Consider the following 15,917-nt stretch of genomic DNA (forward strand, 5'->3'; position numbering starts at 1 on the left):
GTACCGGTACCCCCTGTATATAGCCTCGTTATTGTTATTTTATTGTGTTATTTTTATTTAATTTTTACTTTTGTTTATTTAGTAAATATTTTCTTAACTCTATTTCTTGAACAGAATTGTTGGTTAAGGACTTGTAAGTAAGCATTTCACGGTAAGGTCTACTACACCTGTTGTATTCGGCGCATGTGACCAATTTGATTTGATTTGATTAAGTGCAATGGGTGTGCTAAAAGGTTTTGAGTAATGACAGCACAATGGGGTTTAGAGTGTACTTGTGTATCTTGAGTAGTGCATAAACTAAACATTCAGTACATAATTCCTACATGTCTCTACATAGTCACTACTGCACAAATAGGTTTTGTGTATTAATTCCATAGTACTTTTTCATGAGGGTGGTGTGGTCTTGCCCATGTTGGACTTGATGTGGGCTGGCCGTGTTGGGCTGGTGTGGGCTTGTTGTGGGTTAGCCTGTGTTGGGCTTGTGTAGACTAGCCCGTGTTGGGCTTGTGTAGGCTTGGTGTGGGCTAACGTATTAAACTGGTGTAGCCTGGCCCATGTTAGGCTGATGTGCCCACCTTGGCCACCGAATACTCACATGGGGGTAATGTCTGCTGGGCATCCTTCCAGCTGTGCTTTCTCAATAATCATCCATAGGTCAGTACAGTTTTACTGTAATGTCTGGAATTCCCCTGTATGTACAATACCCAGAGCCTGTGTTCGGCTGATGTGGGCTAGCCTGTGTGGGCTGGCCCGTGTCAGGCTGTTGTGGGTTTGCTGTGGGCTAGCCCGTGCCCACCTTGGCCACCGAATACGCACATGGGGCCAACAGGTTAATGTCTGCTGGACAACTTTCCCCTGTGCTTTTTCAATAATCATCCACAGGTCAGTACAGTTTTTCTGTAATGTCTGGAATTCCCCTGTATAGAAGATGCCCAGAGCCTTATCTCTTCCCTCATCTGCCATCCCACTCATTTCACATTTCACTGAAACTAACTGCTTTGATAATAAAAATGTAAAAGTTTCTCCTGTACCCTGGTATAGTTTACTCCATAACAGCTCAACTGAAACAAACACTGAGATTTTAGACGGTTATCTACTAATTTAGGCTCACGTCTTATTGATTCTGAGATATGAAGTTTTCAGAGAGAGAGAGAGAGAAACTGTCTGTGGTTTTGACAGGTACTGTGACATTACAGGTAACTGCCAAAATAAAGGAAACACCAACATAGTATCTTAATAGGGCGTTGGGCCACAATGAGCCGCCAGAACAGCTTCCATGCGCCTTGGCATGGATTCTACAAGTGTCTGGAACTCTAGTCGGAGTAATGTGACACCATTCTTCCATGAGAAATTCTCCAGAATCTCCCATATGCTGAATTGGGTTGAGATCTAGTGACTGGGACGCACACACACACACACACACACACACACACACACAAACATCCTTAAAGGGGCAATCAGCAGTTGCTACATCCATTTTTGGACAACATTATTGATATGTACCCATTGATTCTTGAAGAATATAACTTAGAAATGCCTCATGAACTTAGTTCAACTGTCGTACCCCATCAGAACCAAAATATACGCTTGTTTTACCAAAACAGGGGATTTGTTATTGTTGCTACTGCTGATTGTCGCTTTAAACCCCCTAAGCTCCTGTTAGACCCCTCTTTCAAAGTCACTGAGATCTCTTCTTCTAGCCATGGTAGCCAAAATAATGAGCAACTGTACATTTTTATAGCCTACATGACCTTATTATGATGGAATGTTAATTGCTTAAATAACTCAGGAACCACACCTGTGTGGAAGCCCCTGCTTTCAATATACTTTCTATCCCTACTTAAAATGGAACTGACAGCATTTTAGCAACATGAAATCTTATAAAGAATATGTTCATATACACCCCAAGGAATAATAAGACACGTTTAAAAAATATTTTCTCACAAGCGAGCACTTAGATATGGTCATTTAAATTTTTCATTAATTCTTAGAATGTTTGTGAAATACATATTCTAACAATATAGAGTGGGAAATCAGCCGTGCGTTTGGACAATTAATAGACACTGCAATAAATAAAACCTAATAAAAAAACTTGTCTCGTCCAAGACCGGAGTCTACACAGATCGATGCGCCATAGCCAAGATCAGCTAAAATCTAACGAAGGAACATTAGATAAACCCTCATTTTCAGCTAGTTGGCAGTCACAATTGCATTAATAAACGACGTGGAATTGTAGCTTACTCGTCCTTCTGCAGCTTGCCTGCCAATGCATGCTTGTCCCAACCAAGCACCCAAGCTCACTGGCTAAAGTTGGCTAGCTTGCTAGCTAGCTACTTCCAGACACAAATGAGAGAACACCTCACTCTGACCATTTTACTAACCCTAGCAGAGCTGGTTAGGTTGATTATCTAGAGCGTTCATGTCTATTACTGACAACAGTCATATTCAGCAGGTGTTGTGCGTTCGTAAATTCATCAGTTATTCTGCACTCTGGCACACTCAGACGAAAGTGCTCTGAAATCGGAGTAGACAACCAGAGTGAATTTGCGAACGCAAGAGATATGTTAACTGGATAACAGTCGTTCAAGTTCTTGCTAGCTAACCAAATGACACCTGCATCTGTCGCTGTGTATAGCCACAGAAAAACAATATGAAGGGAAAAACCCAGTCACTCACCTCCTCCAATGACATGATATCGTCCTAGCAGATAGCTAGCTATCTAGCTAAAGTTAGGCTCTGTGTTTTTAGCTTGCTACATAAATAGATATGCTAGCCTATTATCCACATTATGACTGACTTATGATCATTGCCCTTGCTAGTTTGATTGTGTTGACATTCCCAGCCTTAGTTACATTCGTCCATTTTTGTCCAGAATATTGAGTCATTGAAACTGAAACAGTTCAGGAGGCAGCAAACAATGTACCAGGCCAGCTGTGATTTACAACCTGATAGCAATATTGTTGGGACTACCAAGAAATGTATTGGTGAATTATATTAATCATACATCCATCTGTATTCATCAATGATGTTGCTCTTGCTGCTGGTGATTCTCTGATCCACCTCTACGCAGACGACACCATTCTGTATACTTCTGGCACCTCTTTTGACACTGTGTTAACTAACCTCCAGACGAGCTTCAATGCCATACAACTCTCCTTCCGTGGCCTCCAACTGCTCTTAAATGCAAGTAAAACTAAATGCATGCTATTCAATCGATCACTGCCCACACCTGCTCGCCCGTCCAGCATCACTACTCTGGATGGTTCTGACTTAGAATACGTGGACAACTACAAATACCTGGGTGTCTGGTTAGACTGTAAACTCTCCTTCCAGACTCACATTAAGCATCTCCAATCCAAAATTAAATCTAGAATCGGCTTCCTATATCGCAACAAAGCATCCTTCACTCATGCTGCCAAAATACCCTCGTAAAACTGACCATCCTACCGATCCTCGACTTCAGTGATGTCATCTATAAATATCCTCCAACACTCTACTCAACAAACTGGATGCAGTCTATCACAGTGCCATCCGTTTTGTCACCAAAGCCCCATACACTACGCACCATTGCGACCTGTACGCTCTCGTTGGTTGGCCCTCGCTTCATACTCGTCGCCAAACCCACTGGCTACATGTTATCTACAAGTCTCTGCTAGGTAAAGCCCCGCCTTATCTCAGCTCACTGGTCACCATAGCAACACCCACTCGTAGCACGTGCTCCTGCAGGTATATCTCACTGGTCGCCCCCAAAGACAATTCCTCCTTTGGTCGTCTTTCCTTACAGTTCTCTGCTGCCGATGACTAGAACGAACTGCAAAAATCTCTGAAGCTGGAGACTCATATCTCCCTCACTAGCTTTAAGCACCAGCTGTCAGAGCAGCTCACAGATCACTGCACCTGTACATAGCCCGTCTGTAAACAGCCCATCTATCTACCTACCTCATCCCCATACTGTATTTATTTATCTTTCTCCTTTGCACCCAAGTATCTCTGCTTGCACATTCATCTTCTGCACATCTACCATTCCAGTGTTTAATTGCTATATTGTAATTACTTCGCCACCATGGCCTATTTATTGCCTTAACTTACCTCATTTACACTCACTGTATATAGACTTTTTGTTTTCTTTTGTTCTACTGTATTATTGACTGTATGTTTTGTTTATTCCATGTGTAACTCTGTGTTGTTGTATGTGTCGAATTGCTATGCTTTATCTTGGCCAGGTCGCAGTTGCAAATGAGAACTTGTTCTCAATTAGCCTACCTGGTTAAATAAAGGTGGGGGGGGAAGAAAAAAAAAAATATATATATATATATATATTCTGCCCACAATGTCTTAGTGTACTTATAAAGTTTTGTAGCATAAACTGGGAATGTGATATTTTTTACTAACATTATGATTTTATGTTTGTTTCATATCTGCAAAGTAGTTAAAATGCTGTCATTTCCACTTTAAGTGTTTCCTTTATGTTGGCAGTTACCTAGTGACCTTTGAAACTGACCGGATTCCAGTAGTCCCACTCTAGCTCTGTGGCTTTTCACAGTCACATCACCCTGGGTATGTGTCTGGGCTGAGGTGAGAGATGTGAGAATGACACAGGAAGAAGGTTAGTGGAGAGAAAGATATTGTGAAATGAAGAGATAGGGAGTAGAGGTAGAGAGAGGCGAGGGGAGAGAAAAAAAGGTGAGATAAGGGAAGAGAGAAAAAGAAATGAGTGTGAAAGACACTTGTTTCAGATTTCCTTATCGAGTCCTGATCTTAGTCAAGGTTTTCATCAGGAAAAACCACAGAGAGATACATGTCTGGTCATGCTCTGACATTGTTTACCTTCATGGAATATACATATAACATATTACAGGTCATATTACCCACCATCCGTTATCCTGATATAACACACGAGTATCACTTATACAAATAAATACGTCGGGCTTCGGGCGTTGAAACGGAAGCCCATTCATTTTCAATTAAAGAAGCGATGTGGGCGGAGGGACCGTTGGGTGAGCAAGGCATGGACGTGAAAAGGGTCGGACCAAAGTTGGGGAAAGATGAATATATTATATTCAACAATTCCAGTACATCGCTTTGCTATTGACCAATCGAAGCTCACTACAATTTCCAGCCCCTAATGGATTGGCTTTTGATACATCACACTACCTATGCTAGCTTGTTTGCACCAATAGAGAGCGATGCAAGCGTGGCTACCAGATCTTGCCTGTTAGGAGCTGAAACTAACAAATGTCACCAGTCAACAATCCTATTTTAGAAACTGAAAACAGGAAACATAGAAGAGTTTGTGTTTTTTTCTTTTCTTAGGATGAGTGGGATGTTTTCAGTCACTCCTCTCATACTCACTTGCCGGTTTATTAAAACACAGAGCCGAGATGCCACAGAGCATTCTCACAAGCGCGCGATGATTACTGTATGTGGAATAATCATTGGCAATAAAATGCCATGTAATATAATAGTTTAGACTGGGAAAGACAGGTACAAAGAAGCCTAATATTGGACAGTGTGTCAAGACATTGTACAAACCAGTAATGGATGGAGAAGTTCACGTGGAGACGGAGGTGGAGTACGTCACTGTTCGGGCGCATCCTCTCCGGAGAAGCTGGAGGCTGGCGGTGGTCCTGTCCGTTCAGAACGCGCTCGTGGCAGTTTGTTTGGCTGTAAGCTTCTATTGCTTCTGGCTTGAGCATCAACGTGTGAGTAGCTACAAGAAGACTATGATTTTAGCTATGCATGATTATCTCTTTTTTTGAATAACCAAAAAGAGCCAGAGAATTCTGCACACACAGACCTAAAATCAAATCAAAGTGTATTCATCACGTATACAGGGTAAATGCTAATGCCTACCCCCTGCAATTGACCTGCAATTGAATCTTTTGACACAATGGAAAAATAAAAAGCGCTTCTTACATCACCAACAAATAGACGTACTATTGATAAGGCTATTTACTTTACAAGTTCGGGGGAATTGACTAGTCCTAAACCACTAGATGTCATCATAAACCATACCACAGCAATGCACACAAACTAATCATAAACAACCAAACATAGCAAGTTAATCATATCACCGTATCTGTCAGTGTTCATATACAGTCACCTCCAAAATTATTGGCACCCTTGGTAAAGATGAGCAAAAAAGTATAAAATAAATAATACAAATACAGAGCAATATTGTATTCAAACAAATTGGGAAATTATATTATTTTATGCTAATACAATTGCTCAGATAAAGATATTTTGTTTAACAATTACAACAATTATAATAAAAAAGAGAGGTGTCAAAATGATTGGCATCCCTAAAGATTCTTGAAAATAAAATCAAACAAAATGAAGTCTGCATTAATAGTTAATCTCAGTTTAAGGAACTGTATTGTGGCCTTTCTGTTTCACTGGAGTATAAAAATGAGGTAACACACATGTAAAATCCCTTTGTCATCCATTCAAAGAACTCACAAATAAAAAAAGACACATGGTTGTTGACTTTCATAAATCAGGCAATGGGTAAAAAAATAAAATATGAATAAATAAATATACACCACTTACCACTATTAGGGCAACCATTAAGAAGTGTAAAACTAGAACAGTGGTAAACTTGCCTGGTATTAGACGGAGGTCTATCTTGTCCCCACACACAGTGCGGAAGACGGTTTGGGAGGCAAAGAAAAGTCCAAGGGCCACAGTTGGAGAATTACAGAACTTGGATGCATGTTGCAGTCACCAAGTCTACATGTCTACAATTAGACGCCGCCTCCATGCCAATAGGCTGTTTGGAAGGGTTGCCATAAAAAAATGTTTTATTGAAAGCAACAAACCAATGTATTAAAAAATATATATAATAATAATAATAACCTTTATTTAAATTTAACGAATGTAAACGCCTGGAGTTTGCTAAATAGTATTGGCACTTGCACTGGCACTTGAATATGCTCAGATCTAGGATCGCCTTACCCATCCCCATCCTAACCATAACCATTAGAGTGTAAGCTGACCTTAGATCAGTGTAGGGGCAGCCCCCACACAGACCACAGGACTCCCCAGTGCTCTGTAACCTTTCTGATGGGCTATCAGGGAGACATAGAGGATGTCCCTTACTGACACACTGACTCACTATATACTAATATCAGGAAAGCAGGACGAACAACCAGAGACCACAGACCATAAACATGTGTGTGTTGTGTGTTCTCTGCCTGTGTGTGTTCTGCTGTGCCAGGTGTCTGAGAGGCCGGAGGAGAGTGAGATCTACATCCACTTTGACCCTATTACAGGTGAGTTATCCCCTGTTCGTAATACTCTATCTCATTACACAAGGCCTCATAACAGGACGTCCTGTTATTCACACATTTTTTAACAGTCGGTGTTATAACAGTGTAATAATACATTATAAGGCTAGGAAAGGGAAAGGGGGATACCTAGTCAGTTGTACAACAATGCATTCAACTGAAATGTAGCAGGTGAAGAATATGTTATAACATGAAAGTGATGCAGGAGGTTATCCCTCTCCACCCTCATTTCCTCCCCTCTCCGTCTCTGCAGGCATCACAGACAATGAGCCAGTCAGGTTTAAGAGGTACGTTAACCATACAATGAATCTCTGCGGCGATAGTGGGATTCAGGTCAGGTGTACTGGTCCTTACATGCTGTACATGGAGGTGTGCAGTGAGGGTCTGGATGGACTGTTAGGCAACGGGACCCTGGAGCTGAGGGAGGGGAGTCGGGAGCTGGCCAGCTTCAGCCTGCAGGCCAGAGAAGAGGACTGTAGGCATTCTCACCTCCACCAGACAGTGTACCTCAGGAAGGGGGAAATCGCCACTCTACACTTCACCTCGAAAGGCAAGAAAAGCTTGGTGGTGAAGAAGCTGACTCTGGGTCTGCACTACCTGCTGGGGACACAATGTCAGCACTGAGGGGCTGGGGACAACACACATGTGCGCATGCACGTACACACACACACGCACACACACAGGCTTGCACAAGAACAGCATTTTTATAAAGATGATATTCAGGGAATGATGATGAATGTAGAAATGTAGAAATACAAATTATTTTTGGATATGATATCAACTGTCATGTAATTAACTTTCATGAAAATGATGATTCCATTGGTCTTCATAGTAGATCATATAGTTGATAATAAGGTGCGTGAGCTTTCGGTTTTAATGCAACCTTTATGGTAATAGTCATTGTATTTAATGCCAATAAATCATTGTTTCTGTGTAGTATGTGGTTAAAAGTATAGGTGATTGAAATCTAGATACTGATGTGTCTTCTATTTGTTTATCGTTATTGTCATATTGTACATTTTGAGACTAAGAAGTCTTGTACATCTTTAAAATGTGTGTCACATCAGAGTACTGTATTTCCTGTCCCTGATCACTGACTGGAACTGTTAGTTTAGTATCACTTTAGTAACACTCTTGCCTTACTATTTACTTTCATCTTTCTCTCGCTCTCTCTCTTTCTCCCTCTCACTCGGTTTTGACATCATTGTATCAGTGTACAGACAGATGTATTACATATGACTGCTCTGAAAGTGAAAGTAAGAAATGTTTTTATTGGTTTTGATTCGGCTGGTTTTCACTACTGTTTCTGTTGTTGTTGCTGCTGTTGTGACCTTTATGCACTTCTCCTTTTTCCATTAGAAACCCTTTTGTACTCTTTTTGTTTCATAAATAAAATGAGAAGATGAAACCTCTGTTTCACTGATATCTCAGCTGAGTGTTCTACAGTAGTGGTTCCTAACCATGGGTACTAGGACCCCTGTGGGTACTTGGCCTATCCACAGAGGGTACTTGAGAAGACGCATGAGACCATAGGCCTACTGGTAAAATGCACATGAGGGGGTACATCAGGGGTACTCCGGGCAAAGCAAAATTCAGTTGGTGGTATAGTAACCGAAAAAGGATGGGAACTGTTCTACAGTGTATACACACACACACACAATAGGGTAGAAGCAGCACATCATCAGCCTGGAGCACTGTAGTTGCAACATTTTTATGGCACAATGGAAGTAGGTGGCACCTGGGATAAACTACATTCGGACAGATTTTTCATTCTGAACCTGAGATTCGAACCAGCAACCCTCTGGTTACTGGCCTGCTATGGAACGCCGTTTCGGTCTTTGCGTGTCAGAAAAGATACACGTCAAATAAGCTTTTAATTTGACACGTCAAATATCACAATTCTATTATAGAATGTTGTGTGTGCTGAATTTGCACGTGCAAGCCAAGTGCCACCATTACGATCACTGTCAAAGCTGTACGATACCGCGTTGGTAATAAGGCATTATTTGTTAGGCCGAATGTGAAAACGTCTGTTTCAGCAACTTCTGGGGTAACTTGCTAGCTTTTGCTTGGTACCTAGCTAGCACCAACGCAACCAGCCTGAAAACAATGAACAGTAGAAACGAGTCATTTTCAATATTCTTAGCAATGGTTTAAGTAATCCATGTGAGTGAATATTAGCTAGGTAGACACTTGTTCTGCTATTGAAATAACTAGCTAGCCTTCTACTTAACCCTGCTGCCCAAAACTAACGTTATAAGCATCCAACTAGCTTAATCTGACTACTATACAGTACTATGGTTTGACTTGACCGGGTTATGTGTTGTGAACCTAGCCACAATGAGGATTAGCCACAATAGTGGAATTTGGGATTCGCCTTTAAAATAAAAGTCCCTCTTTGAAAGTGATGCAGAAGGTTACAATTGGTGAAATCATGCCATATTTAGACGTGATGATGTTAAACGTGGTTGGAGTGTTGGAATGTGGAGCAATGAAATGGGGTATCAGTCTATTCGATGACACCCAGAGAACACAATTGTGAAGAGTTTACGGAAATATATGCGTCGTAGCTCATATTGCGGGACTTTCACTGTGGGAAATCACCTCTTTGCATCACTGACAATGTCATACTTTTATTTTGAAGGCTAACCGCAAAGAACTGTTTTACAAATTGGGGTTATTTTAGATGACACCTAGCTATATAGTTAGCTAGCTAACTATAGCTAATGAAACATATCATGTCGTTTTGCTGCGTTTTTGGGGAAGAACATTGTTTGCCTCCATCAGCTAACTTGCTTTTTTATGACCAGCACTGTCCAGAGCTTGGGGAAGGACAGGTGCGCGAGACAACTTTACCAGCATCATAGCATACATATGATGAATCTTTGTGACATATGAAATACGAATGATAGTGTAATCAATGTGTAATAAATACGTAAAAAATAAATGAACGCGTTAAATTATTATGTGACGTGCAGTCATATTCAGGTCCTGATTGGTCAACAAGCTTATTTGACACATTAAATAGTGTTATTTGACGTGTATCTTTTTTGACACATAAAGACCAAAACGGCATTCCATAGCCTACCTCTCTAACCTCTAGGCAAGCAATGAATGCCTACCATGACTGATAACAGTTTCCTAGGCAAAATCAAACATGGATTGTGGTATTCACAGAGCCCACTCATGTCCCCAACTCTAGTCAAGTCAACGTTTATCTACCACCTCACAGCTTCTCCGCGTGATCCCTCTGATCCTGAATTCTGACTCAACCTCTCCTGTCATTTCACCCTATGGTAATACACTGAGTATGCAAAATATTAAGAACACCTGCTCTTTCCAAGACATAGCCTGACCTGGTGAATCCAGGTGAAAACTATGATCCCTTATTGATGTCACTTGTTAAATCCACTTTAATGAGACAATTGAGACATGGATTGTTTATGTGTGCCACTCAGAGGGTGAATGGGCAAGTGTTCACATTTTGCTGTCATAATATACAATTTCAAAGGGGGGAATCCCCTAGCGATCTACACAACCTACTCCAAATTTTACATTTACATTTACATTTAAGTCATTTAGCAGACGCTCTTATCCAGAGCGACTTACAAATTGGTGCATTCACCTTATGATATCCAGTGGAACAACCACTTTACAATAGTGCATCTAAATCTTTTAAGGGGGGGGGGGGGGGGGGGGGGGGGGGGGGTTATAAGGATTACTTTATCCTATCCTAGGTATTCCTTAAAGAGGTGGGGTTTCAGGTGTCTCCAGAAGGTGGTGATTGACTCCACTGTCCTGGCGTCGTGAGGGAGCTTGTTCCACCATAGGGGTGCCAGAGCAGCGAACAGTTTTGACTGGGCTGAGCGGGAACTGTGCTTCCTCAGAGGTAGGGGGGTCAGCAGGCCAGAGGTGGATGAGCGCAGTGCCCTCGTTTGGGTGTAGGGACTGATCAGAGCCTGAAGGTACGGAGGTGCCGTTCCCCTCACGGCTCCGTAGGCAAGCACCATGGTCTTGTAGCGGATGCGAGCTTCAACTGGAAGCCAGTGGAGAGAGCGGAGGAGCGGGGTGACGTGAGAGAACTTGGGAAGGTCGAACACCAGACGGGCTGCGGCGTTCTGGATGAGTTGTAGGGGTTTAATGGCACAGGCAGGGAGCCCAGCCAACAGCGAGTTGCAGTAATCCAGACGGGAGATGACAAGTGCCTGGATTAGGACCTGCGCCGCTTCCTGTGTGAGGCAGGGTCGTACTCTGCGAATGTTGTAGAGCATGAACCTACAGGATCGGGTCACCGCCTTGATGTTAGTGGAGAACGACAGGGTGTTGTCCAGGGTCACGCCAAGGTTCTTAGCACTCTGGGAGGAGGACACAATGGAGTTGTCAACCGTGATGGCGAGATCATGGAACGGTCAGTCCTTCCCCGGGAGGAAAAGCAGCTCCGTCTTGCCGAGGTTCAGCTTGAGGTGGTGATCCGTCATCCACACTGATATGTCTGCCAGACATGCAGAGATGCGATTCGCCACCTGGTTATCAGAAGGGGGAAAGGAGAAGATTCATTGTGTGTCGTCTGCATAGCAATGATAGGAGAGACCATGTGAGGATATGACAGAGCCAATGACTTGGTGTATAGCGAGAATAGGAGAGGGCCTAGAACAGAGCCCTGGGGGACACCAGTGGTGAGAGCACGTGGTGCGGAGACAGATTCTCGCCACGCCACCTGGTAGGAGCGACCTGTCAGGTAGGACGCAATCCAAGCATGGGCCGCGCCGGAGATGCCCAACTCGGAGAGGGTGGAGAGGAGGATCTGGTGGTTCACAGTATCAAAGGCAGCAGATAGGTCTAGAAGGATGAGAGCAGAGGAGAGAGAGTTAGCTTTAGCAGTGCGGAGAGCCTCCGTGACACAGAGAAGAGCAGTCTCAGTTGAATGCCCAGTCTTGAAACCTGACTGATTAGGATCAAGAAGGTCATTCTGAGAGAGATAGCAAGAGAGCTGGCCAAGGACGGCACGTTCAAGAGTTTTGGAGAGAAAAGAAAGAAGGGATACTGGTCTGTAGTTGTTGACATCGGAGGGATCGAGTGTAGGTTTTTTCAGAAGGGGTGCGACTCTCGCTCTCTTGAAGACGGAAGGGACGTAGCCAGCGGTCAAGGATGAGTTGATGAGCGAGGTGAGGTACAGGAGAAGGTCTCTGGAAATGGTCTGGAGAAGAGAGGAGGGGATAGGGTCAAGCGGGCAGGTTGTTGGGCGGCCGGCCGTCACAAGACGCGAGATTTCATCTGGAGAGAGAGGGGAGAAAGAGGTCAAAGCACAGGGTAGGGCAGTGTGAGCAGGACCAGTGGTGTCGTTTGACTTAGCAAACGAGGATCGGATGTTGTTAACCTTCTTTTCAAAATGGTTGACGAAGTCATCCGCAGAGAGGGAGGAGGGGGGGGGGGGGGAGGGGGAGGAGGATTCAGGAGGGGGGAGAAGGTGGCAAAGAGCTTCCTAGGGTTAGAGGCAGATGCTTGGCATTTAGAGTGGTAGAAAGTGGCTTTAGCAGCAGAAACAGAAGAGGAAAATGTAGAGAGGAGGGAGTGAAAGGATGCCAGGTCCGCAGGGAGGCGAGTTTTCCTCCATTTCCGCTCGGCTGCCCAGAGCCCTGTTCTGTGAGCTCGCAATGAGTCGTCGAGCCACAGAGCAGGAGGGGAGGACTGAGCCGGCCTGGAGGATAGGGGACATAGAGAGTCAAAGGATGCAGAAAGGGAGGAGAGGAGGGTTGAGGAGGCAGAATCAGGAGATAGGTTGGAGAAGGTTTGAGCAGAGGGAAGAGATGATAGGATGGAAGAGGAGAGAGTAGCGGGAGAGAAAGAGCGAAGGTTGCGACAGCGCAATACCATCCGAGTAGAGGCAGAGTGAGAAGTGTTGGAGGAGAGCGAGAGGGAAAAGGATACAAGGTAGTGGTCGGAGACTTGGAGGGGAGTTGCAATGAGATTAGTGGAAGAACAGCATCTAGTAAAGATGAGGTCAAGCGTATTGCCTGCCTTGTGAGTAAGGGGGGAAGGTGAGAGGGTGAGGTCAAAAGAGGAGAGGAGTGGAAAGAAGGAGGCAGAGAGGAATCAGTCAAAGGTAGACGTGGGGAGGTTAAAGTCACCCAGAACTGTGAGAGGTGAGCCATCCTCAGGAAAGGAACTTATCAAGGCGTCAAGCTCATTGATGAACTCTCCAAGGGAACCTGGAGGGCGATAAATGATAAGGATGTTAAGCTTGAAACGGCTGGTAACTGTGACAGCATGGAATTCAAAGGAGGCGATAGACAGATGGGTCAGGGGAGAAAGAGAGAATGTCCACTTGGGAGAGATGAGGATTCCAGTGCCACCACCCCGCTGGCCAGATGCTCTCGGGGTATGCGAGAACACGTGGGCAGACGAGGAGAGAGCAGTAGGAGTAGCAGTGTTATCTATGTAACATTTTATACTAATGAACAAAAACTACAAAAATGGTTTATTCCCCAGAGTTAATACTTGATGGAAGCGCCTTTGGCAGCCATTATAGCTGGGAATCATTTTGAATAAGATTCTACCAACTTTGCATAACTCTTAGAGCAATATTTATCCATTGTTTTTGTCAAAATTGCTCAAGCTCAGTAAATTTGGTAAGGAGTCATTGACAGACAGTAATATTCAAACCTAGTCACTGATTTTCAAGCAAATTGAAGTCAGGACTGAGGCTGGAACACTCAGGAACACCGCACTTCTTGGGTAATTGTCCCGCTAGACAATTTCTTACCTTTATTTAACTAGGCAAGTCAATTAAGAACAAATTCTTATTTACAATGATGGCCTACTAAGGGTGTGTTTTCCTCAAACTTTTTACATGAGCTTTGCTACTTTTATATGTATGTTGATACAGACTAACTCCCCAGTCCCTTCTGTTGACAATCATACCCATAACACGATGCTGCCACAACAACACTTGTGACCGATGTCGATAGGAAAAAAGGAGTGTACTGCACACACTCAGTTTCTCTCTCCCAGGGAATCCCTGTACAAAAGTGCGAAGTACATTAGAACACTGTATAGTAACCCTGTGCGTGTGCATGCGTGTGTGTAGTATTTTTCATGAATTTGGAAAATGTTCTATAATTTTGGAAATGTGGAGTATGTTGTGCACATCGATAGGGAAAAAAGTCTAATTTAATCCCATTTTTAAAATTGTATTTAAAGACAGCAAAATGTGAAGACTGTGCAAGGTGTGTGTAGACTTTCACTAGGCACTGTACTGTATATATTATATAATCGAATCCAATGAAGGCGTGGTCAGTAGGCTTCCATGTTAACATAAAGCGTGTGACTCAGTTGGCCGGACAGTCATGTGTTTTGTCCATTTGGCCGAAGCACAATACTGGTCACCTCACAGCAGTCAATAATTCACACATTCAATTTGATATGGAGTCAAAATCTATATTTACACTATTTAATTTTTAACGTGAAACATTAGACATTTGTGGGATCTGTGAGGTTCCAATATTTGCTATTCCCAGGAAAACCTAGTAAAATCTGTATTACTTATCATCATCATAGCTGTCATCCTCTTTAGTTCTACATGGGATCAGTTCATGTAACGGCACACAAACGTTCCACCTTATTTGGACAGGTCACATGGTCAGAAAAACTCTTGGCCCTACACGTTAATCATCTCTTACGATTGGGTCAGTAACTGACTCTGGGGACAAGGACCCTTGTCAAATGTAACACATACAGGAAACTGTATATTCAGTGTTTTGTTGCCTGAAGGCAAAATGGAACACAAGCATGAACCTGTCTTACATTTTCAAATGAAGCAGGTTTGCAGATGGGATTTTACATACCTTTTGTTTTATTAATAGCGTTAAGGGGGTGTTTTTCTAGGTTTTCCTCTCCGCTTCTTTGTCTGCAGGTTATCAAGACTGTTGCAGACAGAATGACGGAATTTCCAAACCAGCAAACCGTTCTTGTTTTGTTGTTTTCCATTTTCCATTTGAGGCAGGGAGAGTGTTCTCATGGTGGAAAATGTGATGAGAGCTCCAGGTCCGGTTGAAGTCAAGTCTCCAACAGGGTTGGGGTCAATTTGAACTTTAGCCACCAATTCAGGAAGTGATTTAAATAAATAAAAATATTTTCAGTATATTGAGAAATTGAAAAAATATGACTTTTTTGCTATAATTGAATTGGAATTTGAGTTTACTTCCTGAATTAACTGCTTTCAATCGAATGTTCCCCAACCCTGTCTCCCAGTACACTCTATCTAAGGGTTTGAAAAACTGGGCGCAGTCCAGATACAACCCCTAGATCCTTCCCTAAGGCCTTACACCTTTGCAGATCTGAAGGAATTGGATAGGTGCAAGCAATATCATGGAAGCAGTGAAAAGCTATCCATCGTCATATTGCTAACACAGAAAACTGTAGTGTAGCCAATCCCCCTTGCTACAAAGACAGACAGACAGACAGACAGACAGACAGACAGACAGACAGACAGACAGACAATGAAACTGTAATTCCCACACTCTCCCCTCTCATTGAATTAAGCCTGTGTGTGTGTGTGTGTGTGTGTGTGTGTGTGTGTGTGTGTGTGTGTGTGTGTGTGTGTAATGCATTTGTGTTTATTAAAATGTGTGT

At 43.1% G+C, this 15,917-nt stretch overlaps 1 protein-coding gene across 1 annotated transcript; it reads left to right on the plus strand.

The window, feature by feature from the left end:
• Positions 1–4,564: 4,564 nt before the first annotated feature.
• On the plus strand, positions 4,565–8,694 carry LOC145862987 (uncharacterized). The gene is made up of 3 exons (XM_082967996.1): positions 4,565–5,702; positions 7,217–7,271; positions 7,540–8,694. Exons 1-3 carry the CDS (start codon positions 5,538–5,540, stop codon positions 7,908–7,910), a joined length of 591 nt encoding a protein of 196 aa, XP_082824122.1. The 5' UTR covers positions 4,565–5,537; the 3' UTR covers positions 7,911–8,694.
• Positions 8,695–15,917: the final 7,223 nt, after the last annotated feature.

This window comes from Salmo salar, chromosome 23 (assembly GCF_965601325.2).
Source record: "Salmo salar chromosome 23, fSalSal1, whole genome shotgun sequence".
Taxonomy (NCBI): domain Eukaryota; kingdom Metazoa; phylum Chordata; class Actinopteri; order Salmoniformes; family Salmonidae; genus Salmo; species Salmo salar.